The 27,760-nt window shown below is 46.3% G+C and overlaps 1 protein-coding gene and 1 long non-coding RNA gene across 3 annotated transcripts in view; one reads left to right on the top strand and one right to left on the bottom strand.

The window, feature by feature from the left end:
* Positions 1–951: 951 nt before the first annotated feature.
* CCNA1 (cyclin A1) lies at positions 952–20,131 on the bottom strand. 2 transcript variants are annotated; one of them, XM_053312913.1, is made up of 9 exons: positions 19,988–20,131; positions 16,437–16,615; positions 10,875–11,100; positions 10,238–10,359; positions 9,171–9,394; positions 6,053–6,257; positions 4,393–4,506; positions 2,382–2,515; positions 952–1,235 (listed from the first exon to the last, which is right to left on the bottom strand). In XM_053312913.1, exons 1-9 carry the CDS (start codon positions 20,049–20,051, stop codon positions 1,184–1,186), a joined length of 1,320 nt encoding a protein of 439 aa, XP_053168888.1. In that variant the 5' UTR covers positions 20,052–20,131; the 3' UTR covers positions 952–1,183. The 2 variants fall into 2 exon arrangements, with proteins under 2 accessions (XP_053168888.1, XP_053168889.1); XM_053312914.1 differs by lacking the exon at positions 19,988–20,131 and adding an exon at positions 19,746–19,974.
* LOC128352371 (uncharacterized) overlaps positions 19,787–27,760 on the top strand; it is a 23,201-nt gene continuing 15,227 nt past the window's right edge. The window contains exon 1 of the long non-coding RNA XR_008320362.1: positions 19,787–20,649. This is a non-coding gene — a long non-coding RNA (uncharacterized LOC128352371). The remainder of the gene's footprint in view (positions 20,650–27,760) is intronic.

The following is a 27,760-nucleotide window of genomic DNA, read 5'->3' as shown; positions in this document are numbered from 1 at the left end:
AGGGGATTTTGTGAGGGCAAAGAGGTGTCAAGGCACATGCACAGTCTGGAGGCGGACCATACAAGGCTGCTTTTGCCCAGGGCTTCCGCTAGAACCACACAAATACGGCAGCTCAGACCACCCCATCAGTGTTTATGTGAAGTTGAGTTTTTTGGCCCTGTAGGCATCATTTTACACTTGCTTACATTGAACTGTTGTTGAAGACTTTGGGGCTGGGGATGATGGAAGTTGTTGTTCCAATATCTGAGGACCCATCTGGAAACCCCCAATCTATGTTCTTTCATCTATATAGAAGACCACCATTAGTTGTGTTGCATTGGGATGTTATTTGCAGCTTTTAGAGCCTTAATATAGAAACAGAATTTAGAGAGTGTCACTGAACTTAAATGGGAGTTTAAATCAAACTAGCAATGCTACTCATCTTTATGCAGATGATAGATCTGGAACTTAAGATGGTGTAGTAACACTCAGCTCCCTTAACATATTTTGGAATCCGAGTCAATTCCTTAGTCCAGTCCTGCAACAAAAAATTAGAACCAACCACCCAACTCTTGTCATAGCAAAGAAGTATCCTTGTATGTTGGTTTCCCAGCACTGATGTGACTACATCCTGTATTTGTATAAACTCTAACCCTGCAAAGCTTCTTGTCTCTTAGGGATCTTTCTACACTATAAACAGCATTAACTGTGGGCAGCCACAAAAACTAATGTCAGACACTGTGGCTTGACTAGAGTGCAAAGAACCCTGTAAGATCTCCAGACTCTCCTCCAGAAAGTGGAGAGAAACACTTAAGTCTGTGGTGTAAGTAAGCATCCACTTCTAAAGTATCTTTCTCTATTATTTCACACACAATTCTGCACCCAGCATTTTCCTTTGTTGGTCAATTTAATGTTCATTCTCCAGTCTGCATCCCTTCAAACTCTGCTATTCAGAAGTATCCAGGCATGCCATTTTAAAGAGAAAGATGTTTATTAAAAGTGCTTTTTAGTTTCCATTAAAACTACAGTCCTGAGTCCTTGTAATGAGGTACAGCTGTATACTAAGGCGGTCATCTAAAAATAGTTTAAGCAACATATTATGACACGTGACCTGCAGTGCCCTATAAAATATTAGCAAGATCAACTCTGTTGATCAGAGAGGCAAGTGCTTCAGCTTCAGTGCAGTTTACTGGCATGCAGCAGTTCATTGCAGAGGGAGGACAGGCGGTGGCTCTAGAAGAGATACTTGCATATACCTGCAAAGGAAGGAGGATGCCATTAGGAAGGGCGATCTGGTTGATAAGGCCCCGGCTGCCATTAAGTTCAAATGCTTCAGCACCTATAAAACTGTTATTAGGAATTCTGAGTTGAGATAAAGGCAGTAGATCAATAGAGCACCTGCTTCACATGCAGAAAGTCCCAGGCTCAATTCCTGGGATCTCCAGGTAGGGTTGGGAAAGACTCCTGCCTGAAACCTTGGAGACCCACTGGCAGACAATACGAAGCTAAGACGACCAATCGTCTGGCTTGGCAGAAGGCATATTCCTGAAGATATTACTAGGAATTCTGAATGGAGAATTTTCAAGAACTTAACATTCAGGGCTGTAGGTATTCTGCTATTTTCAAGTTATACTACAGAAGTGCAGAATCTGATAGTGTGCAGACTTTTAAAAGTTTCTAGTCTTTATGGTGGTCGTTGTGTTTACTGCATGTTTTTTTTTGCAACATGCTCAATGAAGAATCAATTTAAGAGTCTTTGTTTAAATTGCAGAGAAGGGTGAAAGCATGTGGCTAAGGCCTGCTGAGATCTCAGAAGCTAAGGGGTCTGATCAGAATTCCCATGGTCATGGGGTGACATCATTGTTTTGAACAGCTCTTTCTGTAACTAGAGAGGGAAGAACTTTAGCAAAGTAGGTTTTACTTATCTGAATGCTTCACAATCAAAAACTGTGTTCTTCCCAGGCTTGGGAACTGTGTGTACTCCCAATTTTTGGTTGTGTGGAAGCAAGTTAGGAGGAAAACCCAGGCAGAAGTGATTGTGTGGAAGCAAGGTAGGAGGAACAGCTATCCAGCTTTTCCTCCTACCTTGCTTCCACACAACCAAGAACTGGGAGTACACACAGCTCTCACGCCTGGGAAGAACAGTTTTTGATTGTGTGAATGACCTCATTGTGTGAAACAGCCTTTTTCAGTGCCAAGTTTAAATTCCATAGGTTACATGCACTCTTGCTCACACAGTCACTCTGTTTGAAGAGTTTCCTTACAGATGAGCAAAGCCCCACAGGTTATCCCATACTAGCTTATTACCCTATTGCTTCATTCCCATCTTCCAAAATTTTAGTCATCGTGGCTGTGTGGCACCCAGAACACAAAAACAGAAAGTGACTGGCCCAGGATCTTACTTGCTCAGTTTATATTTCTCCCGTATTGCTTGCTGTTGCCGAAGAGGAGCATCAAGGCATGCTTTGTGCAGGTCACTTAGACAAGGCACTATCTCACTTAGTGAGTATCCAGTGAAAGCAACAAGGGTATCTGGCTGACCAGGAGAAGAAGAAAAAGTCATTACAACTATTATTCCATTCAGACAAATATGGTTGGGTACAATGGCGGGGCTGGGACCACTTCCTCATGTATTGAGCCTTCCATCAAGTTATGAGATGCCTCCTATCAATTTCAGTTGGTAACTTTGTTCCAGCTCCCTTTTCACCCAGTTACTGACAGAGTCATCAAGCCAATAGAGCTTTTGATGGGTTTATTTTTAATTACAGATGGACCTTGTCACACACCGTCCCGACACCTGCGGTTTCATGTATCCACGGGCGGGCAATGGAGACCCAACCTCAGTACACGTGGTTTTAAAATGGGTTATGCTCTGCTTATCTGTGGTTCCTAGGTGGCTGGAAGTGACCTCTGAGGTCATTGCTCAAATGAACCATTTCGGGGCTCTTCTGTTAACCCCCCCCTCCCTTTTTTGTGGAAAATCGGCTAAATTAAGGGTTGAGGCATTGCATGTTGCTTTTTTTGCCTTTTTCTAACCTCCAAGAACCTAACACCCCTGTTTCCCATTCATGCAGTGACTTGTTATCTGCAGTTGTAGGGCAGAACAGAACCACCACAGATAATGAGGTCTACCTGTAGTATTATTAATTACTAGCTTAACCCGCACAGAGCATCTGCGTGCTAGTACTTGATTGCTCCCCTCACCCTCTACCATATCCCCCCTCACTTCAGAGATCTCTCCACCCTCCCCTGAGCCACACTCCTGCTCCTCCTCCTCCATCTGGTTGCTACCACCCCACTCACCCCTCTTGGTCATGGCTGTAGCATTGCTGACACCTATGGGCCAAGCTGCAGCCCCATATCCCCAGAGATCTACCCACCCTCACCTGAGGCTCACTCCTGCTCCTCCCCACAGGAGCAGCAGCCGCGGTTGACCAGGCCCTTTCTTGCTGCTGCCACGGCAGCTCATTCCTCTCAGGCTGCAGACAGGCCTGGGCCTGTCCCTTGCCTGCCTGCCTCCCTCTGCCAATGGTCTCGGCAGCCCCAAACAGCAGCAGTGGTTGACTGGACCCTTCTTTGCTGCCAATAGGCACTGCCATGGCTGCTCGTTCTCAGGCCATTGACAGGCTTGGGCCCATCCCTCACCCTTCCTTCTTTCTCTCTCCTCCACTTGCTCTTCCCCTCTGTCTTTCTTCCCCTCCCCTCCCTTCTTTTCTTTCTCTCTCTCTCTCCCTTCCTAAGTTAACAGATCTTGTTCATCTTGTTTCCTCATCTAATTCATACAACAGCAGCCTCCTTCTCCTGAAGGGGCTCTTTCCTCTCTCACAACCCCTCTCTTCACAGACCCCTGCTCACTATTTTCATATTTCTCTCCTCTACAATCAAGAACATCTTCCGACTAGTAACAGTTAAATTCCAACTGACCTAAACCATCATAGGCTCCTCCTCCCTATCTGCATATGGAAACCCCACTGCCCAATCACCATGGTGCTTCTGCTCATGAATTTGCGAGACCTGCCACACACTGGATTAGCCACGAGTATGCCTTCGAGAATTTTTTAAAAATAATTAAAATTGCTATTTGGGAATTTTTCTGGAGAAGGTGCCAATGAAAAAATGTTGGCTTTTTATGACAAGGATGCTCAAAGATCTCAGACAAGCAAAAATACATTACATGTCAATTAAGCAACATAAACAGAAGAATGTTTTGACTTGGTTAACTTTCTTGTTGGAGTTCTCTTAACAATCTTGTTAGAGACTTATGGGGAAAAATTGAACTAGAGACATTTCCATTGCTGAAGTTGGTTGCTAGAAGAGCCAGACACCCTCCCAAGGTCACTCTTTGAAGCATTTACACCTAGGTAAACCTGATACCTTAGAAAGCCTTCTGCTGCATACCAGAGGCAGACTTACCCAAAAATGCCTATTCACAGTGTAGTTTGCAAGACAATAAGCAGCTGCCGCCATTTGTGAGGGAAGATACTTCAAGAAGGGATCAGCTTCAAGGAGACTCAATTCAGCTACATACTAAGAAAAGAATCACACACCATTTTAAATCATAGGAGAAAACAATTGGCAGAGAATAAAGAAATGCACCCCAAGACACACCTAGGTAATTTTGGAGCCTGGACCTAGAGGTGTTTGGAGCCCCCACCCCCACCCTCAGTTAAGAATAATCCCCCTACACACACACACACACACACACACACACACACACACACACACACACACCATTATATGAAGTACTTTTCACACATGGGTTCCTGAGGGCATGAACAGCAACTGAACTCACAAGAATGTAATATAAAGCAGGCATATTTATGTAAAGATGCATTAGCAGAAACATTTCAATGCACCTTAACATATTCCCACCCCACATCTTTATTTCCCCACTCCTCCATCTCTAAACTGGAGATTGCACTCTGTATACATCATAATCACACTCTGCCTCCTGGCACAGTGTGGGACAGCAGTGCAGCGACCACACCACCCAGGACAGACTAAGGGGGGTTTGGGGGGCCCCAGGGGGTATGGAGGCCCTGGACCTTGGTCTGGAAGTCCAGAGACAAGAGCACCTCTGAGTGCACCCCTTAATATCTGTAGGCCATTTTGGCCACAACTCACTACATAGTTAAGTGTGCTTACGCTCATTGTGGTGTTCAGCATATTGAGTGAATATTTAAATAAATCTAAGCACCTATTTTGATAAAGATACTTAGCAGGTCTCTGTTGTCTCTAGTCTCCCCACATCATGGAAAAGTGAAGTACTTCCTTCCAACTTGCACCTTCCCCACCTGGTCCATCTTTGTTGACAGAAATCTGTCAACTTGTCCATGAACGCAACTCAGTTTTGGCTGAGCCTTCCAGACTCTACTGAAATGCAAGGAGTAAGGCATGGTCACCGAGGCAGAGCTGCCTGCAGTTGTACTGGCTCCTGGTTAGAGCATCAGAGAGTTGTGATCTTCATGAAGTCTAGCTTCCACTCTTCCCTAGAAGAGATGCAGCCACCATGCCAGGTCTGGTCCAAGAGCATATTATGCAGCAACGTTGTAGAAGGATAAGCAGGGCTGGGTCTGGTTAGGGCCTAGATGGCAGATTGCCTAGGAACCCTATGTATGCCATTTTGTTCCAACACAGAAAAAAGGCAAGACATAAGGACACAGCAAGTTGGGACTTTGCGGGGGCGGCGGCGGCTAGGTGCTCTTTAAATGCTTGGAGCAGCCAACTTCAGCCCTTCATCTCCTGTTGGACTGCAGATATGGTGATGGTCCCATCATCCTTCACTAATGGTCCCATGGTCTAATGGTCCCATCATCCTTCACTAATAGCCTCTGTGGCTGGGGATGATGTGAACTATAGTTAAGCAACCAAGCAAGTGCTCCCCACACCCACCAAAGTGGCTTGCCCTGCACTGTCCCCCTATCAGTTTCAGAAACCTAATATGTGGGACACAGCTTGTCCACCCATAAATGCACTTTGCCCCTTCCGTCCCCAATTTTCTTTTCTGGTGCTGCCACTGCAAACATCTGCAGTGTCAAAGTTGTGCTCTCCTGGTTTAGAGGCTAAGGCATACCCTTGCAAAGTTCTCCGTCTTAAGACTGACACCATGTCTCTGTAAATACTGAAGGAGAAACTGGTTGATGGTTGGCACTGTCAAGTCAAAAGCCAAGACTTTAAGGAGCAGGTGCTCCATCCTCAGAAGCTGTTTTTTGGTGTAGGTATCATCTGTTATATACACAAATTCTTCTACTTCTGGAGGATAGATTTCTTCATATTTCCTGAGAAGAGCAGTACAGAGAATTGTAATGCACTTAGAGCAATTCAATGAAACCGAACATAAGAGACAAGCTCTTGAACTCTGTCAGCTAATGAATGAATGTCAGCTAGAGTTCCACCACTGACAGCAGGCCCACAGCCAGCCTGAACGTCTTGGGGTGGGGGCCACAAAAGTGGGGGTGGACCAGGTTATATGGCCTTTAATAAAAACCATGCAGGCAAACAAGCAAGCAACTCTCTCACCCCAAACCACAGACCATAAAATAGGAGTAAACATGGTAGGAGTGTGCTGATAGTTTGTCAGCAGATATTTTTTAAACTCCATGTATCTCCTTTTAATTATCCATTTAAATTACTACCACAATATTTATACCACATAATTTATATATTATTCAACTACTATATCTGAAGGCTCTTTTGAGATATTTAAAATAATTGAACAAGCATGCACTCTTTCCCTCCACTAATTATACATACAAAACATTTATTATTTGGGCATAAATCTGAAGACACATTGTCGATGTCAAAGAACAAAGAACATTTGCAACAGTGCACAATCTGATCCCACTAATCCTCAATTTGTGGAGCCTAGTTTGGGTTATTTATTTATGTATTTACTTGCCTGATTACTTACTTCACCCCACATTTCCACTAAATTGTTCTCAAGATGACTTAGAATTGATTGCAATAATTTAACAAAGCACACACACAAAACTCATCAACCCGTAGCCCCCTGGCTCATGGCAGAGGTCAGAGGATGCTGGGGTGCAGATAGAAGGAAAGCTTGAGGAACAATTCCTCACATTTTTGGGTGGAGAGAGGAAAGACTCCTTGTTGGGGAAATCTCATATTTGCCCAAATAGAAGATGACTGGGTTTTGGGCAAGTGCAAGTATAACCTTTTTTAGAGCAAGAATTTAAGATTATTTCTTTATAAAAAGTTATATTACCCCAAAGGAAGCAGACTCTTAATCTGATGAAACACACACACCCCTGCTCCAGCATTTTCTAACATCAAAGTACTTGGGCGGGGGGGGGGGAGAGAATTAATCTTGGATTCAGGTAAATAAACTATGTTTTGCAGTGATTAGGTTTGGCAGGGAAAGTTCAGTAAAATGAGGGGGATGGGGTGGACTCAACTGGATCTGAACCTACAGGGGGGTGGGGTGCTTCCCTTTGTTTCTGACCTTCCTGGGCATCTGGCAACTGAAACAGAGTATTCCTCTCCCGAAAAGGAATTAGAAGAAGTTCCCTGCAGTTGCCCTGGCCACTGGATGTGGCCAGGCTGTTTTCCCCCTTGTTGTGGGAGCTGAAGGTGCACCCCACTTCCCAGTGGTCCTTAGCTCTCTGGCCAATGACTGCTGCCCCCTCTGCTACTCTGACAAGTCACATCTCAAGTTGTCGCCACACACTGCACTAGGGATGTGCATGGAACTGGCAGGGGGTGGTTCGAAGGTGGTGGTGGGGATACCTTTAAGGACTGGGGAGGGTGCACTCTCACACACCCCACGTGTTCCCCTGCTGGTGCTGCAGTTTAAAGGAGTCTGGCGGGGCAGCAGTATACCTCCCTTTCTGAAAGGGCCTTTCACCCCGTTGCCTCCTCAGAACAAAAGTGACTGGAAGTACCTGACGTGCACGCACATGAATGAGACGTGCAGGTATCAATCGGTTTTTATTACAGCCCTTGGCCAGCCAAGAGACGTGCATGTACACATGCCCAACGTGTGCCGGGTACTTCCGGTCCGAGGAGGCAACAGGGTGGCAGGGAGGTACGCTACTGCTCCGCCGGACTCTTTGAAACTGCAGTGCCGGCGGGGGATATGCGGGGGGGGGGGGTGAGTGCACCCTCCCCAGTCCTTAAAGGTATCTCCCTGCCTTCGAACCGGTCAAACCACCAGTCTTTCAAACGTGTTCGGGGGCCCGTAGAAGGGCCTCTGAACAAGTTCGTGCACATCCCTACACTGTACCTCACACAGGCTAACAGCTCCCTTTAATCCTTCAGTCAGTTGATCCTACTTCAATCCTTCCTCTGTCCCAAGACCCCAGCCGTCATCGTCCTTCCGGTGACAGGGAGGCTGCTTGCTGGTTTTCTGGCTCAATGCAGCGTCGCACTGCCATGTGAGGTTTGGGGGAGACGCAGGGCTCCCTGCAAGTGCAGGAGAGCCTCCGATTGGCTGCTGGCTCACAAGCAGCAGCTACTGCCAACCATTGATGGAACTGGAAAAAGAGAACCTATGCAGTGCTGACAACAAATGGCCTAGGGCTGGGGGCGAGAGTGTAATTCATGGAGGAGAAATCGACACCCCCTGGCTATGGGCCTGACTGACAGGAGCCCTATCCAGACATTGATGTTTGCATGCACAGATGCCTAAATGGTTATTATACACCAAAAGTTGTATAGAAAAGTTATTATACACCAAAGAATCCAAACACTTAAAAATAATGACTGCACATTTTGCTCCATAACTCCACTTCTACAAGGGCTAGAGCTTATCTTTAAAAAGAAAACAAAACACTGAAGCTGGGGATCCATGTTAGGATAGAGAAACTTCAAATCCTCATATTTCCTATGGCAGAAATATACAAAATCAGTAAAAAAATTTAAAAAATCATTAAAAATCAACCAAGTGCCCTACTGCCTTGAAATTTGGGTGCCAAGTGGCACCCATGGGGACCTTCCCACCACCCCAATTTGGTGCCCCAGGACCTTTATAAGTGGTCCAAATCAATCCAAACCAGAATCAAATCTGGGGTGATTCAGGGGACAGATTAGGACACAAAACAAATCAGGGTGAGTCGATTTGGGCACAAATCTAATTTAAAAAATCAATTCATGCATATCCCTAATCCCTAAGAAGTTTCAATGTCTATCCTGTTCTTCCTCCAAGGGGTGTGTGTTCATGCAAGGATACTTACGCAGCCAGGAGAATTGCTGCTGTTCCTACAAGTTGCAGTTTTCCTCTAAGGACTGACATGCAAGAGAGGAACCTGTCCAAGTAGTTTACAGCAAGGTACAGTGTCTCTGTATGAAGTTTGTATTCTTCACCAACTTCAACCAGCCAATCCACTAAGATTGCACGCATACTCAAGGTGATATCAGGCTGTTTCCTCATGTAGCATGGCTTGGGTCTGTATCTTACCTGAAGAGGAAGGTGATATTTGGTGAAACAAGTGAATAACTGGTAGCTGAATTTGTTTTCTTTCCCCCTCATTTATTTTCTTTTTGATGAGTGTCTATGCCATTATTTGAAATTATAAACTGCCCTGAATGTGTTGGCAGAAAGATGGCATATGAGTAGAACTCGCCCTTGAAGTTTCTCTGCTAAAAGTTCATATTCACAGTACACATAACACAGCTTTTAACACTGTGTCAATTTTTTTTAATGTGGTTCATAAGTTTGGGCGGTATATAAATATTAAATAAATAAAGTGTAAAAAAAAGTTAAATAAATAAATAAAATACAACCGAGGTTCTACAACACTAGAGTCAAAAGCACCTGTTTAATTTCTTCTTCTTGCACAGGGATTGGCTATGATTTGTTTGGTATCTGCTTAGAATGCAGGTGGCTCTCGTTATCTGTGGATCACGATTTTGGGTATCTGCAGCTTGGTCGGAGAGATCTTGTTTCTTTATTCACAGTTTTTAAAATAGGCAAAATTTGCCTATCCGTGGTCATTTCCAGCTGCCATTTTGCAGCACACATAATCCACGGACTAGTGCTCACTGATGATAAACAGGCAAACCAAGGCCAGTTGTACAATAACCCCCTAAAATAGCTCAATATTATCCCACACGTAAGATCAACTCAATGTGTCTCAACACCAAAGCGAGCAGCATAGATTAAACAAGCAAGAAGAACTGTGCCAAATGAAACTTAGAAGTGAAAGATTAAATAAAGATTTGAGTTCAATATGTCATGCATGTTCCATGGGCACTATCCATGGGTCAATGTTTTAGTAAGCTTGTTCAAAGTGCTACTGACCTCCGCTTCTCTCAGATAAAGATAAATATCTTCAGCATATTCTACAACACTCATGACATCCAATTTATTACCCTGATCTTCATTTTGTGATTGCAATGATGTATCCACCAACATTGGAGAACCTAGAAGATCAATATTTGTTTATTTTTACTCCTTCCCCCCCCTTGAAAAGTGCCACAAAAATGCAAATAAAATATGCCAAACAATTAAAAACTGCACCAGCACAGAGAACCCACTAAAATAATTTCATACAAATTGAGAAAGTTGGTTGGGAAAGTCTTCCCCCGATTCTGACAAAAAATTGTATGGCATGTACCCATCAGATCTCCCAGGAAAGGAAGTTCCTCAGGGCAGGGGTCACAACCAAGAAGCCCTCTTGCGTGAGCACAGAAGGACCTCTGATAACAGCAACACACACACACACACACCACTCTCTAAATGATCTCACCGGGCAGGATAACTCATAGCAGGCTATTCAGGGAGGGTTTTCTTTTTTATAAGCCATCCCTTTCAGTGGATCTTTCCATTATTAGGTGCAATTAACTCTTATGTTCCTAACAAGTTGTTTCCTTTCATAATTGACATCCCAGACTAGAAATTTAAAACTTTGCCCATGTTAAGTTGCATGAAGAGTTACCTGTACTCAAGTCTAGCAGCAGGTGAAAGCTGGGCCTCATGGTGTGGGTGTCAAATTCACTCATGCTCTCTTCCACAGCCACACAGCTAGGCATATTTTCCTCCTCCAGTTCGTCTACATAAATAGTAAAGCCTTGCTTGGACACCATGCAGGCTGGCAACATGCTCTTGCCAGCAGCAGGAAACACATTTTCAGATCCAGAGAAGCGTCTCACTATGGTAGTTCCCTGGAAAAATAAACAATCTTGTTGGAAGGAACAGACCATATAATTAAAGTTCGAGCAGGGCAGGAAAAAAAAATATTTTGGCTTATTGAAAGCCCGCATCAAGTGTTTAGGAAGACAAAGGTGGATAGATTTCCTAGACCCTAGGCATTCGCATCAGTGAGCACAGTCGCATAAGATTCTTCCAACCTTGCTCTCAAAGTCCATTTTAATTATTTGATCTCTCTGTTCCAGAGGGCCCTGAACAGATGGTGTATGAAGTGATCAAGTAGCAGGGTTGACTGGAAACTACACCTGACCTGACTGGAAATAGCTCTTAAAGGTCTCAGGTACAAAGCACTCAAAAAGATGGACCAATGGTTGAGTCAATATAAGGCATCTCTCAATAGCTGTTGGTTGACCTGACCTGCATCTATCTGCTGCGGGGAAGGATTGAGTCTCCTCCTACAATGGAGGAGCTTACAACATTCAAACAATACTGCTTATCTTTATCACATCATAGTGAGTAAAATGTGTATATCGCTGTCAGGCATAATAAAAATTCCATCCCATTTCCAGTATAACTGCCAAGTACCCCACTTTCCCAGGGGGGAAATGCATGCAGATGCCAGGTACAAAATGAATTTGAGGCTTAGTTTCAGCTTAGCTTGTTCACACTGCAGGATAAATGCTCATTTAAAAAGTATCCCAGCACACTCAAAAAACAGCAGGTTATTATAGTATGTGAGACACTTGTCAGAGAAAGCCAAGAAGTCTAGAGCTGAAGGCTGTGGGTGAGCTGGAAACACCAACAACTCTTTTTAGTAATTCCGTGAAATACCCAAACGGAATCTAAGGATATGCATGGAACCGGTTTGGAGGCCCTTTATGGTTCAAAAGGTGGCTGGTTCCACTGCTTCGATGGTGCCAGGGGTGCTACTTTAAGAGCAGGGGAGGGTGCACTTACCCCTCCCTCTGCTCTTACCTCGCCAGTGCTCCTTTATTCCGAAGTTAATCGGAGTGGCAGAGTACCTCCCTACCGCCCCGTTGTCCAGATACAACTGAAGTATCCACTGTGTGCGCCAGCACATGCTGGTGCATGCAGGTGCAGCGGATACTTCCAGTTGTATCCGGACAACGGGGACAACAGGGTGGCAGGGAGGTACTCTGCCACCCCAATTAACTTCGGAATGAAGGAGCACCAGTGGGGAAAGAGCAGAGGGAGGGGCAAGTACACCCTCCCCTGCTCTTAAAGCAGCACCCCCAGCGCCATCGAACTGCCCCCACCTGGATCCATGCACATCCCTAATGGAATCAAGTTAAGCTTAAGCCAGTATTTCGGGTCAGCTCTAGATATTCAGAGAGATGAGCACTTCCTACCTGTTTGCAGTATCCTATACTCAAGCATGTAAAAATCCACTGGCCAGCTTGCTAGTGGAAAGTGCCCCAGACTTCTGGTTAGCAGGGCCACACAGATCTCCTCCCCCGAGGTCTCTTTGCCATTTTTGAGAAGGTAAGGAAACAGCAGGAATCCTTTCTGAGCAGCAGGATTCTAGTAATAGTAAGTAAGGATTCTAGATAGCATGAAACTCCACTGTTTCTTACTATCTCCATATACCAGGGTGAATGACAGAAGACCTGCTTCTCTCTTAAGCCCTTTGCCTGCATGCCAAAAATAGTCCTGAGAGAGGATTGGTGGCAACCAGAAATAATGGCTGTCTAGTGAGCTAAACCTATATTTGTGGATCTCTACCCATACTGCAGGGGTGGCCAGACTTCAGGCTTCTAGGAGCCACTGCTTTTGTGCCAGAGCCTTGGGAGTGACCAGAATGAAACAGTGGCTTGAGGAGGTGGAGTCAGTCACAAAATGGCAGCTTGGGGAGGCCAAACCAGTTGCAAAATGGCAGCTTATCTGGAGATTGGCATCAACAGAAGGGATGTTAACATCAAAATCCCTGCATTCCAGGAAGATTTTGTAGCAGGAAAGTAGGGGAGACAGAGAGGTTGCTTTGTGAGAGAACAAACTGGAGAGAAAGTAAAAGCAGCCCTGAACACCAAAGGAAAATGGCACAGCCATGCTTTCACTCAGCCAGCCAGATTCACAGTATTACCTGGAAGGGAAGGGAAGGGAAGGGAAGGGAAGGGCAGGACAAGCCAAAGCCAAACTCCTGGAAAGCTACTTCAGATAAACTCAGTAGCTAACGCTACCCTGTGCACCATCAGCCACTCGATAGGTATAAGGCTGCTCTGTAAAGATTTTCAGAAACACTTTGTCCACGCTTTTCAAGTGAGAGCCAGAAATGCATCACATACATGTTACAGTCTCTTGTGGTACCCTCAACAGGAACAGATTTATTGTGGCATAAGTATTCAGATGTATGAAGCATTATTTTCAGTTCATGCGATGTGTTATACACATAGAAAGATTGTAAACAATCATGCCCTAAGACCATGAAATCCAAGAAAAACCATCTGACATTTCTATGCAAAGCTCAAATGTATACAATATAGGAGTGATTACTGTGCTTATCTTGTAATACATGTGTGGGTTTGTCACAGACTGATCCTCATCAGTTTCGTGACCTTTAGGCCCCACTGCTCACACATTTATTCTCTCAATGCCCATGCACGATTGATACAGTATCTTCCACACTCTCAATTTTAGATAATATTTCATGGCTCTGATAAGGCTCATTAAAGTGAGGACAATAGTCCTAAACCCAGAGGATGGGCCTAGAGTCAGTAATTCAGATTGATACCAGACATGTAAAGTGAGACAGCAGCCTAGAGAGAACTATGTAGTGGTCCCATCCTCCTTTCTCCTTGTACAGAAGCAACAATGTATCAAAGCAGCAATGTAGCACTCCTAATAATGAGAGCTGATGCCTCGAGTCCTGCTGAAACACAATCACTGAAAAATTTAGTGAATTTTATAGCATTTCTTGATCTCTAGTTTGTGTCCAAGATGGAAGCTTTCAGCAGTAGCTGACCCTGGGCATGTTCATTTCCAGAGACCTCTACATTCCACAGCTTATGTCATGAGCAAGTCCTTTAATTCCCAACTAGCTGACCGAGCACAGAGTATCTGCACCCCGAGTCCCCCTTCCCACCAGCCCGCCTCCTCCGGTGGGCCTGCCACCACCTCCTCACACCAGCGGGGCTTCACCCACCAGTGTGGTTTCACCGGATGGCCATCTCCTCACCGCCCGCAGCCTGGAACTCTTGCGAGTGGTGCCGCCACTTTCGCAAGAGTTCCGGCACGCATCCCCATGTGGCACGTCTACAGGAATTAATTATATAGATACTTTGTGTACTGCTGAGCACAGGCGCAGAGCCAGCCCAACGGCAGCCTGGGTCTGGTTCCGGCCCTGCCCAGCAAGCGCTCTGGCGACGTCCCAGGCACGTGACATCACATGCATGGGGCGTGGCTCAGGCTCCGGAAGAACCCCGAGAGCTCCCCACACTCCGGAGAGCCCAGAGCAAGCTCTCCCCTGTCCTTTACAGGCAGCATTTGCTGCCTGACAGCCTTTTAGTTCACTTTCTCTCCCTCCAGTGAGGGAGAGAAAGGGAAACAGATGTCAGGCAGCAAGCACTGCCTGAAATAACAGGGGAGAGTTCGCTCGGGTTCTCCAGAGCTTGAGGCCATGCTCACTTTGCGTGTGACGAATAAGCCTAATCAAATCAAATATTTATTGTTACGGTCATTCAACCAGCAAAATAAGCCTAAGCAAGCTCTCTGGAGCCCAGGCATGGGGAGTTTGCTTGGGGCTCTTCTGGAGTTCGAGTCATGCCTCTCGTGGGCTTCAGCAGCCCTTTCCATTGATGGCCTGGGTTCTTTGAACCCATTTGCACAATGGTGGCTCTGGCCCTGGTTGAGCACAAGGATCACATCAGTAGTATAAGAGGTCATTCACACATTCAAAAACTGTTCTACCCAGGTTTGGGAGCCATTTGTGTTCCCAGTTTTTGGTTCTGTGGAAGCAAGGTAGGAGGAAAACCTGGGTAGCTTTTCCTCCTACCTTGCTGCCACACCAGCACTTCTACCCAGGTTTTCCTTTTACCTTCCTTCTAAACAACTGAATGTTGGGAGCACAAACAGCTCCCAAACCTGGGTAGAACACAGTTTTTGATTTTGCAAATTATCACTAAGAATGAAAGTTGAGCAGCTTATTGCACCAACCTGTACCTCCCAACAAAAGATCCTGTTCCCCAGCAACTGAAGTACACCACCCGCCCCATCATGGGCAGATTCACAAAGCAAGCTGAATTGCATGATGCCCAGCTGTTTAAAACCTCATTATTTCCAAACTATAAGTGTATCCACTACATACATGCTGTAGCTACCAAGGAGCCAAGCGCACGCAACATCCATCATTACTGATGTTTAAACTCTTGTTTCAGAAACAAGATGTAGATCGACTTAAATGTTCTCTGGAATTGTGTGCACTGTGCGGCATTAGCAATTAAGTGAGAATTTAAGCACTTACTTAGCTAGAGCTCAGGCACAGACAGCTGTAATGATGTCCCAACCCAGAATCTTAACCTCATCACAGAGCAGAAACCAATATATTGACTTAAAAGGGGAACTTTTAAATACACAACAGGTTTTGTATCTTATTTAACAAACACTTAGATCTTAATCTTTTCCATGAGCAGTACCCGAGTCTCACCAACTCAACACCATCTGATCTGTCCATCACTCAGTACACAGTTGTGAAGTCATTGATATAAATGAGGTTGGGCTATTTAAAATTTGCATTCCCATTTCCTGTTTCTTTGCCATACACTATTTTAGAAGACTGGAAAGTTTGATTTTTAGATTCTCACTAACAAGGACTCTGCATGGTTCTCTAGAGCGCCATTTCTGTAAAGCAAGCTTTATTGACCCAGTCCTGCCCAATTTAATCATTTGCATCAATCCTCTAAGTTCATATTAGAAGCAGGGAAGGAACATTTCAGAGCTGATCATTTGCCAGTCATCAGAATGGCACTGCAGATTGCCCCTGCCAAGAAAAATGCTGTATTGTTTGGTTAACAATTTTCAGAAAAGCAGCAACCACCAACAGCTATCAAACATGTGAAAATGCCTTCAAGACTCCAACTATTGGTCCTTCTACACCAGGGCTGCACAACTTCAGCCCTCCAGTTACTCTTGGACTACAACTTCGATCATCCTCAGCCACAGCAGCCAATCGTCAGGGATGATGTGAGTTGTAGTCCAACCACTGCTGGAGGGCCAAAGTTACACAATCCTGATCTACGCCAGTTGGCAGCATCTGCCAGATCTCAAGCTTTTCCATCCCAGCTACTACAGATTGAAGTTGGTTGCTTAAGACACCCAATGTCGCTCCACCATTTACCTGGCCACAGGGCCTCAGACACTGCCCATTCTGAGTCAGCACCCCAAGAACAGCTCTTTGGTGGGTATTTTGACCGGCGTGAGACTCTGCAGCAAGCTGCAGGGCCTCTTGGCCCCCGGCTGGTGCCTTCTCATCACTCTTGTTGCTGCGGCGCATTTCCTCAGGGTTGGCAGCTGATGCTGAGAAGAGAAGCAACACAGGTTAAGCCGTTTCAGACATCGCCGGATTCACTCCCTTCAAGAGTAGCACATCTCTGCTGTTGCCACTGCAGTAACATTTTATGAGCACAGAGCAACCTTCTATTGCAGGGTTATTCACATGTAAGGCCCAAGGGCCAGTGGTAGCTCCCAGAGGCACTTTAACCCTGGACTTTGGGTCCAGGGTCTTCACAACCCCTGGGGGCCCCCCAAATCCTCTTTAGTCTGTCCCAGGTGGTGTGGTAGGCCAGCAGAGCATGATGATGATGCTTAATTTGCAGGGGAGGGGGGCCTCCAAAGGCTTTTAAGTTCAAGTTCCAAAATTGACCAGGTTAATTTGCAGCTCCCATCAACCCTATACACAGCACCCAAATTAAATCATTTGGGGGGCCTGTGTGATGCTTCAGCCAAAGCTGAGTACTCTGCACAGTCCTCCTGGCACCATGTGGAAATGACCATTCTCATCGTGCAGTGCCATACCCTGCCCAGCGCCAGGGGGCTCCTTTAAGGGAAACAGAGCCCACTTGAGCCCTTGCGCCATCTTGGAAGGCGTGCATGGAGCCCTGGGAAACGTAGTCCTTCCCATGGCTTTCGTCCAGAGCTCTTGAGCGGGCTTTGTCTCTCTAATACTCTTGGCATCTTGTGGAGGCAACTGTGCCGATTATGCAGTGCTGCACTTTGCCCAGCACTAAGGGGCTCCTTTAAGGGAAATGGGGCCATCTTGAACCCCTGCACCATCTTGGAAGGTGTGCACAGAGTTCTGGGAAGAGTAGCCCTCCCCATAGATCTTGCGGGAGGGCTTTGTCTCTCTTAAAAGGTCCTCCCAGCACGGAGAAAAGCTCACTACAGTGCAGAGGTCAGCACAGTGGGAAATGGCTCTCACAATGAATATTTCTTGCCAAAGTGGCCCCTGCTCAAAAAATAGTGCAGATAGGATCATAGGAAGCTGCCTTATACCGAGTCAGACCATTGGTCCATCTAGCTCAGTACTGTCAGACTGGCAGCAACTTCTCCAAGGTTACAGGCAGGAGTCTCTCGCAGCCCTCTCTTGGAGAGGCCAGGGAGGAAAGTTAGAACCTTCAATATGCAAGCATGCAGGTGCTCTTCCCAGAGCAGCCCCATCTCCTAAAGGGAACATCTTACAGTGCTCACATGTAGTCTCCCATTCAAATGCAAACCAGAATGGATCCTACTGAGCAGGGGGACAATTCCTACCACAAGACCAGCTCTCCACGGTTCTATTGAGTCAGACTTTTTATCTGTCTTGCTCAGTATTTTCTAAGCCACTGGTTCTCAAACTTGGGTCCTTAGATGTTGATGGACTACAACTCTCATCACCCCCAGCTACTGTGTCTGGGGATGATGGGAGTTGTAATCCAGCATCTGAGGACCCAATTTCAAGAACCCATTGTCTACCCTGTTTGACAATGCCTACTCAGGCAGGGTTTTTCCCCAGTCGCTGGGACTTTCCCCTAGTTGCAGGAGATGCCAGGGACTGAACATGGGACCTTCTGCATACATGGCATGTGTGTTACTACTAAACTATAGCCTCTCTGCAAGAAAGGGCACAATGGGGCTAGAACCCAGGCCTCTCACTCACGGGAGTGACACCCTACCCACACTCCCACAGAAGCAGACTCTTAGGAAAAATCTTCCTACAGGTGCAGGCATCTAAGTGTGCCTTTTTTATTACCCTGGCTAGTGTTTTGTTGACACTCCATTAAAGAATAGTTTCAGTGATACAATACATGGTAACCAACAGGTCAACTATGAATTTAATCAGTAGTCAGATACTCCACTTTACAGGCTCAGAGTGGGCAAAACATTTTGGTTTTTTTAAAATGAGCCCCGACTCAAACTAGAACTGGAAGCTTATTCTCTCCTTGGTATCAGAAAGCCAGTCACAATAAAGAGAACATACTTTAAGAACGATACCAAGGTTGCAGTCCACCCACATCACTTATCCAGCATCCTTGACACTAAACCAGGCCTGCTCAACTTCGGCCCTCCTGCAGATGTTGGCCTACAACTCCCATAATCCCCAGCCACAGTGGCCAATAAGCAGAAACAGCTGGGGGGGGGGGCTAGGTTGAGCAGGCCTGCACTCAACCAAACTCACCCTATTGAAATGTATAGGACTAAATTGGCTTCAGTAGCATGCAGTTGAAGATGCTAGCCCTGAGGCTGCATACTTCCTTGGAAGCAAGGCCCACCGAGCTTACTTCCAAGTAAACATGTCTGAGATCAGGATACAGACCTTTACACCAAAGGATGCCCTACCGAATGCAGCAGATTATTGCCAAATACATTAGGGACATAGGAAGCTGCCACATACTGAATCAAACCACTGGTCTATCTCGCTCAGTATTGTCTACACAGACTGGCAGCGGCTTCGCCAAGGCTGCAGGCAGAAATCTCTCTCAGCCCCATCTTGGAGAAGCCAGAGAGGGAACTTGGAACCTAGATGTTCCAGCGAGAGCAGCTCCATCCCTTAAGGGGAATAACTTACAGTGCTCACACACATGTAGTCTCCCATTCATATGCAACCAGGGCTACGCTGCTTAGCTAAGGGAGCAAGTCATGTTTGCTACCATAAGACTAGCTCTCCTCCCATAGACCACCAGCTCTCCGATCCCTCTGGTAACTTAAATGGGGTTATTCTAAAGGAGAAAATAGCCAGGCAAGCAGCGCTAGAGGAAGCAAGCGCCCTCAAGGGCTTCCTAACCCTCCCACTCAAGAGCCAGGGCCAGTAGAGCTGGCTCGCTAGCCCGAGAACAGAGCTAACTGCTTCGCGATGTTCTCGCGGACCACCCACTCGCATCACCGCCGCAACGTTGGGACAGGCAAGCCAGGCGCTATCATTACCCCCAAGACAGGCACACTTGAGTGTACGAAAGCTGGAGCAATGGGCAGCGGCTCCAGTAGGGCTACTCGGGAGTCGCTAAAGGCTGGAGCGTGCATCAGCGGCATCGCAGGTCCTGGCCCCAAGCAAAAGCTGCCTGCCCAAGATCCAGGCAGAGAAGGCATCAAGAAGCCACCCTGCTCCTGCAACAGCCCTAGAGCCTGGTCCAAGACCCCTCCGAGCCGAGCCTTATGTGCCTTCCTTCCCCACCTGCCCTTCCCAGCCCGCAGCGAGGGTTCACGGCCAGCTGGGGGCTCCTTCCCGCCGCCGCCTTCGCCTCCTCTTCTCGCCCCACCAAAGCAGCTCCCTCCCCGAGGAGCAGGAAGGGTGTGAACAAGGACTCCGAGTAGCCACACTGCGCCCCTGCCCAGCCTATATAAGCGGCGGCCAATCAGCAGGCGCCGGCGTCGCGCCGCCTCCCCCTGCAGCGCCCCGGCTTGTGCTCTGATTACTTTCAAGCCGCCCGCGACTGTTGAGACCGGCCAGTTGGAGCTGCTGGCGGCCGGCCCCTCGCATGCGGCAGGCTGCTCCCGTGGCAACCGCTGCGGGACGTGCTGCGCTCCTGCGGGGGGATCTCCATGGAGATCTTCTCCATGCTGCTGCCGCCAGTAGGAATCGCAGCACTCAGATCTCTCTGCCCGTTCGCGTCCCCACTTTTCCCTTGCAGCCGGGCGGGATGGCTGCAAGCAATCTCCAGGCAGGCGTGTATATAGCTCGGAGCTAAAAGCAAGAGCAGGACGGGGGGGAACCCCCCTCCCCGCGCCTTTAAAATGTCGCAAAACTTCCCGTTGTTGCCTAATCCCTTCCAGTGGATTTCACTGTGGTTTCCCTTTGGGAGCCGTCGGCCCAGCTTGCCAGAAGGACCGTTCATCGAGTCTCTGTGTCTCAACAGCTGTTGTTTCCATGCTCGCCCCTTTCCCATCCCCGAAGGCCAGTTTGCGCTAATAAGCTGGAGAGACAGGCTGCCTGGGGGCCGTTGCGCAGTGCAAACCAGCGTGGCCATCTGGGGCCCAGTAATCACCAGCCGGCGAACCAAACAGAGGCCGCAAAAAAAGGAAGTCCCTTCTTTAAGCGAGGCAGTGTCTCTCTCGTTGCTTTCCACTTGCAGGAGGAGGTGAGGCCCCTGTCCTTGGAGAGAAGGCCGAGGCGCCTAGTGCTACCACTTGTGGAGGAACCAGGCCCTGTTGTAGGCCCGTAGCTAGAAATGTGGGGAGATCATTGCAGAACAGAATGTTTAAAGTTAGTGCAATCTTGTGCATGTTTGCTCAGAAGTAAGTCCCACTGTGTCCAATGGGACTTTCTCCCAGGTAGATGTGCATGGCAGCTCATTTTAGTGAGCAATTGGGTAGAATACTGCCTGCATGTTTTTCACCTTCACAAGAGAAGTTTCGCATGCCTCCTTTAAAATGGAAGCTGAAAATGTCGGGAGGGGCCTGGCATATTCCTGAGGAGAGCCCCTTCCCTTCTTTTTGTTGCAGAGATCTGGTCTTTCTGTGACAAAAAACAAGAGTCTTCAGCACATTAAAGACCAAAGTGTTTATTGTGGCACAAGCCACTGTGTGCCAGATCCTGCTTCCTCAGATGCATACAGAGTTATTCTTACTATAAGGATAAGGATAATATTATTTTTAATGATTGTAAAGTCAAGCTCAAGCTGTTAACTCCAAAGAAAGCTAGTTGTTGACTTTGATCCTTTAGGAAATTTAAATGAGAGGGCAGATGTACACAGTAATATATAGAATACATTCAAATTCAACCTTAGTGTGAACGATGGGTTTGCATGAACAATTTTTACTTTTTCTGAGACAGTCTAAATTACTCATGAGTAGTCCCTTTAAAGAGCAAGTTAGTAATAAGTAACTTCGTCTGGATGTCAGCCTCTGTTTGTCTGTGTATCCTAGGAAAATAACATTCATTCATTCATTTGATAGATAGATTGATAGATTTATATACCGCCCCAAACCAAAGTCTCGGGGCGGTTCACAATCATAAAACAATACGAATAAATAAAACATTTTGCATCCTTCTCATACCGAAAAATAAAGCCTGCAGGTGCAACATAGGAATTTTTTTCCTGAATTAAAAAGAGGAAAAAACAAAACACTTTTTAAAAATAGTATCTCTGAATTATGGAGATATTAGTCTACTTCTTTCCCTGATTTTGTGACGGGGGGGGGGGAAATAGGAAACGGTACATTGTGATCCTCAAGTTATGGCCATGATCCTCGACTCAGTGACTTTTAAGTACATTCTCTGATTATTGCAACAAATGAGCACTGCCCTGTTTCAGTTTCATAACCAATATGTGTGCATGCTAACTACTGTCTACAAATCATTTATGTACTCTGGAGTAGTGGGGTGTCACTAGGGGAGAGGGGGCCTGTGTTCATCCCTCTCTCTGGTGCCCCCGCCCTGAGTGAGGGAGATAATGAAGAAAATAGGGAGGGGTGGGTCTGGAGAGCCCTCAGGAGCTGGGGGCCGGTGTTCTTTGAACCCTTTCGCTCAACTATAGCTACGCCCCATTAATTTTTTCAAGGATTGCTTTGGACTAATTGGTGAGTAGATTGTAGCCTATGTCTAGATATTCACACTTTGTGTGAGTATGAATAAAAAACACACACAATTCTATCCAACCATGCCTTGATAGTGGTTTACATACAAATAAATAAATAGGCTCCCTGTCCCCAAAGGGCTCATAATTCAGCCACTGGAGGGATGCTGTGCTGGGGATGGATAGGGCCAGTTTGTTTGTTTGTTTGTTTATTGTTAGATTTTTATACTGCCTTTCATTAAAAGAATCCCAGTTGCTCTCTCCCTGCTAAATAATGGGGATTATTAATGCTAAATAATCACTTTTAAAAGGTGCCCCTTTGCTTAGTTTGCAGGGGTGCCATCAATATTTGTAGAAACATTTATTTTGTTTGTTTGTTTGTTTGTTACATTCTTATCCCGCTCTTCCTCCAAGGAGCCCAGAGCAGTATACATGGTTATGCTTATCCTCCCAACCCTGTGAGGTAGGTTAGGCTGAGAGATACGTGACTGGCCCAGAGTTACCCAGTAGGTTTCATGACTGAATGGGGATTTCAATTACAGGTCCCATTTTCTTAGTGACTCTGAATATTGTCTGTTAGGATAGAACTTCTGTCTATAGTTGGACTAATGGTGTAGTCGAACTAATGGAAGGCGCCCTAATTCTGTACTCACTACTTTTCCGTATGATATAAATCTATATCTGTCCATCTAGCTGCTGTGGTGTAGAGGCTAGAGTGTTGGGCTAGGACTGGGGAGACCCAAGTTCAAATCCCCATTTAATCCGGGGAGACCCAAGTTCAGATCCCCATGAAACTCACCAGGCAGGGGCACAGCCAGGTGGCCCACCCAGAGTGAGGGAAATAATGAAGAACGGAAGGGGTGGAGCTGGGGGGCCCTCGGGAGCTGGGGGCCTTTGAACCCATCCTCTCAATTATAGCTACACCCCTGTCACCGGGAGACTCTGGGCCGGTCACTGATCTCTCAGTCTAACTTGCTTCACAGGCTTGTTGTGAGGATAAACACAACAATGTTATGTGGGCTCCTTGGAAGAAGAGTGGGAAATAAATGTAAATAAAAATAATTCTTTAAGTTCCTATTGTAATTCTTTTTTGGATATTTAATTCTTTTCTAGAACTTTGTAAGCCACTTCTCCCAATATTGGGAGAAAGGTTAGGTATACTTATTTTGAATAGATTATATTGTAAATGTGAACTTGTTTCCAAGATACACATAAATTGACATGCTGAGAATGGAATTAGAATGTAGTCACAAGTGTATTCAGAACCCAGGTGAACTGGCTCATTCATATGCTTCCCCCCACCCCAATAAATTGCATTGCAAAAATAAACAGCACTAAACATCTCCAGGAGGCATCTTTGTGAGGAAAAGAAATTTCAAACTGTGACTCAGTGCTGGATTTTAAATATGAGAACAGTAAAGTTTTGCCATTTACTGGATAGTTACAGCAAAAGCTTAATAAAGCTGAGCCTTGAGCATCTAATTATCTCCCTTCCCTGGTTTTCATCTCTGTGTTAGAGAGGATATTCAAACGCCCTGCTGGAGATCTTCGGGACTGTTCTTTGTAATTAATGTTTTGTGCCACTTTGTTGTGGTTTTAGGGCTGGAGAGAAGCAACAACAGCAGCTGCTGCGGTGCCGAACTCAGCTAATCCATAAGATTCCCCTACAAGCTAGGGAAGAGGATAATCTTCAGTTGTCTATGTTACAGCCTCACTTTCTGCGGACAACTAATTATTATTATTATTTATCAAATTTATTTATCAAATTTGTACACCGCCCCAAACTTTCGTCTCTGGGCGGTTTACAATAACATAAAACCAGTTAAAATATTAGGAAGCTGAGAAAGCTTGGGCGAAAAGATGGGTTTTCAGGTGTTTTTTGAAAATTGCCAGAGATGGTGAGGATCGTATCTCTGCAGGGAGCGCATTCCACAATCTCGGGGCAGCGACCAAGAAGGCCTGTCTCTGTGTAGCCACCAAACGAGTTGGCGGTAACTGGAGATGGACCTCCTCAGATGACCTCAGTGGGCGGTGGGGCTTGTAATGAAGAAGACACTCTCTTAAATACCCAGGGCCTAAGCCGTTTAGGGCTTTGTAAGTTATAACTAGCACTTTGTATTTTGTCCAAAAACCTGTTGGCAGCCAGTGTAACGCCATTAGTAAAGGAGTAACATGGTCTCTTCGAGATAACCCAGAGACCAACCTGGCTGCCGCATTCTGAACCAACTGAAGTTTCCAGACTACGTACAAAGGCAGCCCCATGTAGAGCGCATTACAAAAGTCAAGTCTGGAGGTTACCAACAGATGAACCACTGTTTTGAGGTCGTTGATCTCGAGAAACGGGCACAGCTGACATATCAGCCGAAGCAGATAGAAAGCACCCCTGGCCACCGCCTCAACCTGAGAAACCAGGGAGAGGTGTGAATCCAGAAGTACTACCAGAATGCGAACCTGTTCTTTTTGGGGAAGTCTGACCCTATCTAGAACAGGCAGATCAAAATAGTCTCTAGAGTTCTGACCCTGCACAATAAGTATCTCCGACTTATCTGGATTCAGCTTAGTTTATTCTCCTCCATCCAGCCCATTACTGCTTCCATACAGGCATTTAGGGAGGATATGCCAGCTCCTGAAGAAGTTGACATGGAGAAGTAGATCTGGGTGTCATCAACATATTGTTAACACCCAGCTCCAAATCCCCTGATGATCTCTCCCAGCGGTTTCATGTAGATGTTAAAAAGCATTGGAGAAAGTACGGAGCCTTGAGGGACACCATACTTAAGCTCAGATTTTGAAGAGCAACAGTCTCCAAACGACACCATCTGGAATCTATCCGAGAGGTAGGAGCGGAACCACTGCAAAACAGTGCCTCCCATCCCTAACACCCTCAGACGTTCCAGAAGGATACAATGGTTGATAGTATCAAAAGCCGCCAAGAGATCCAAAACGACCAACAGAGTCACACTTCCTCTGTCAATTGCCAATTGGAGATCATCCATCAGGCCAACCAAGGCAGTCTCCACCACATAACCCGCCCGAAAACCAGTTTGAAATGGGTCTAGATAATCAGTTTCCTCCAAGACCGCCTGGAGCTGAGAGGCCACCACCCTCTCAATTACCTAGCCCAGCCATGGGAGGTTGGAAACAGGCCTATAATTGCTCAACTCTGAGGGATCTAATGCAGGCTTCTTTAGAAGAGGTCTAATGATTGCCTTCTTAAGACAAGGAGGCATCCTGCCCTCCCTCAGAAAGACACTTGTGATTTCCACCAGGCTATCTACAACAACCTCCCTACTAGATCGAACAAGCCATGTTGGACAAGGGTCAAGAGAAGAAGTGGTAGGCCTCACTGCTCCAAGCAGCTTGTCCACATCCTCAGGAGTCACAAACTGAAATTGATCCAGCCGAATCGTATAAGAGGAGTTGTCGGACACCTCCAGTTCAGACATCAAATTAATTGTGGAGTCTCCATCTGGGTCGGCCCAAATCCAAGATATTTTATCTGCGAAAAACTCTTTAAACACATCACAGCGGGTAACTGATGACTCCAAATTCTGGTTCAAGGGAGGGGGGGAAGATACTAGTCCCCTCACAACCCTGAACAACTCCGCTGCACATGAATTTGCAGAGGCAATACGGGCAGAAAAGAACCACCTCTTTGCCGCACGTAGTGCCTGAGCATAGATCTTTAGATGTGCTCTATGTCACAATCTGTCAGATTCGAGTTGAGTCTTCCTCCACTTGCGCTCCAGTCGCCTACCTTGCCGCTTCAGCCCCTGTAGATCTTCTGTATACCAAGGGGCCAAATTTGAAGTGGGTCGGAGGGGACGCTTGGGAGCAATCGTGTCTACTGCCCTGGTGAGCAAGTTGTTCCAATTCTCAACCAGGGCATCAACAGGATCACCGGCAAAGCCAACATTGAATCCCTCCCCTCATACTTTTATTAATTCCCTTCATACTTTTGATCTGAGCTACCACTTTTTGTTTGTGTGCTCTTCTGCAAGGTTTGGGGCTCTTTCTGACTCAATATTACAGAAGGGTGGTTATAACTTGCAACTTGATCCCTAAACATTTTTACTTAAAATTGAGCCATGTGGAATTCAGTTTCTAAGTAATATATGCTTAGGAGTGCCCATATAACTAGTTTTAGGAGTGTGCACGAACCATTCGACAGCGAACTGGTCCACCACGAACCGGGCCGGTTCGATGGTGAACCAGACTGGCCTCCAGGAGAGGCAGGCCAGTCTGTAATAGAACCAAGCCTGATCTGTGGTGGACCAGTTCGCCATGGTTCGAGGGGCTATGCTTGAAAATCCGATGGGAATTTTCCTTTACAAGCAAAGGGGAATCCTGAATTGAAAATCCTTCTAAAGGGCGGCTGGGGCGAGGGGGAAGCGGCAGCAAGAGGGCACCTTTAAAAGTAGATGTAAGGTGCTTACCAGTCCTTGAAACCCTGGCGCTTCCCCTAGAAGTCCACTCATGTGGCAGCGTAGTTCTGGAATTGACCCAGCCTCCGTGCATCCATGGAGGCCTGGTCAGTTCTGGAACTGTGCTCCTGCCACACAGGCAGGCTGCTGGGGGGAGTGCTGGAGTTTTGAGGACCAGTAAGCACCTTACATCTGCTTTTAAAGGTGCCCTCACACCACCCCCAATCACCTTTTAGAAGCATTTTCAAGCCAGAATTCCCCCTTGCTTATAAAGGGGAATTCTCACCGGATTCCTCTTTACAAGCATAGCCTCTTGAGCTGGTTCAATTGACCAGACCGGCTGGTCAGTTCAACTGAATCAGTTCGCGAACCAGTGGTTCTGTCCAAATTCTATCCAAACCACAAAAATCGGTCCATGCACACCCCTAACTAGCTTAGAGATAGATGTTTGATTATGTTAGGCACTCTTCCCGTAACTCTTGTTTCTAGAACATCTGACTGTAGCAGGGCTGCTCAGTTGTGGCCCTGCATTTGTTTTTGGACTACAACTCCCAGCATCCCAGCCACAGTGGCCAATAGTCAGGGATTATGGGAGTTGTAGGCCAACATCTGCAGGAGGGCTGAAGTTGAGTACCCTGGAGCTATAGCCTGAATTTTTCATAGCAGTTTAACTATCTTGGTTTGCTACTAAATCAATTTTCACCCTACTTTCCTTCAAGATGCTCATCCTGGCAATAGTGTACATTGGAGTGGGCAGATATACAGATGAAACTCGGAAAATTAGAATATTGTGCAAAAGTCCATTAATTTCAGTAATGCAAATTAAAAGGTGAAACTGATATATGAGACAGACGCATTACATGCAAGGATTGTAGAATAGAACAATATCAGACCTCCGAAAAGTATACAGTGTACTGTGCTTGATTGGCCAGCAAACTCGCCTGACCTAACCCCATAGAGAATCTATGGGGCATTGCCAAGAGAAGGATGAGAGACATGAGACCAAACAATGCAGAAGAGCTGAAGGCTGCTAATGAAGCATCCTGGTCTTCCATAACACCTCATCAGTGCCACAGGCTGATAGCATCCATGCCACGGCGCATTGAGGCAGTAATTGCTGCAAAAGGGGCCCAAACCAAATACTGAATACATATGCATGCTTATACTTTTCAGAGGTCCGATATTGTTCTATTCTACAATCCTTGTCTTCTTGGTTCCATGTAATATTCTAATTTTCTGGGATTGTGGAT

The sequence above is a fragment of the Hemicordylus capensis genome, chromosome 3 (genome assembly GCF_027244095.1).
Source record: "Hemicordylus capensis ecotype Gifberg chromosome 3, rHemCap1.1.pri, whole genome shotgun sequence".
NCBI classification, from domain to species: Eukaryota; Metazoa; Chordata; class Lepidosauria; order Squamata; family Cordylidae; genus Hemicordylus; species Hemicordylus capensis.
The sequence above is the reverse complement of the archived record's forward strand: the minus strand, read 5'-3'. Positions and strand labels throughout refer to the sequence as shown.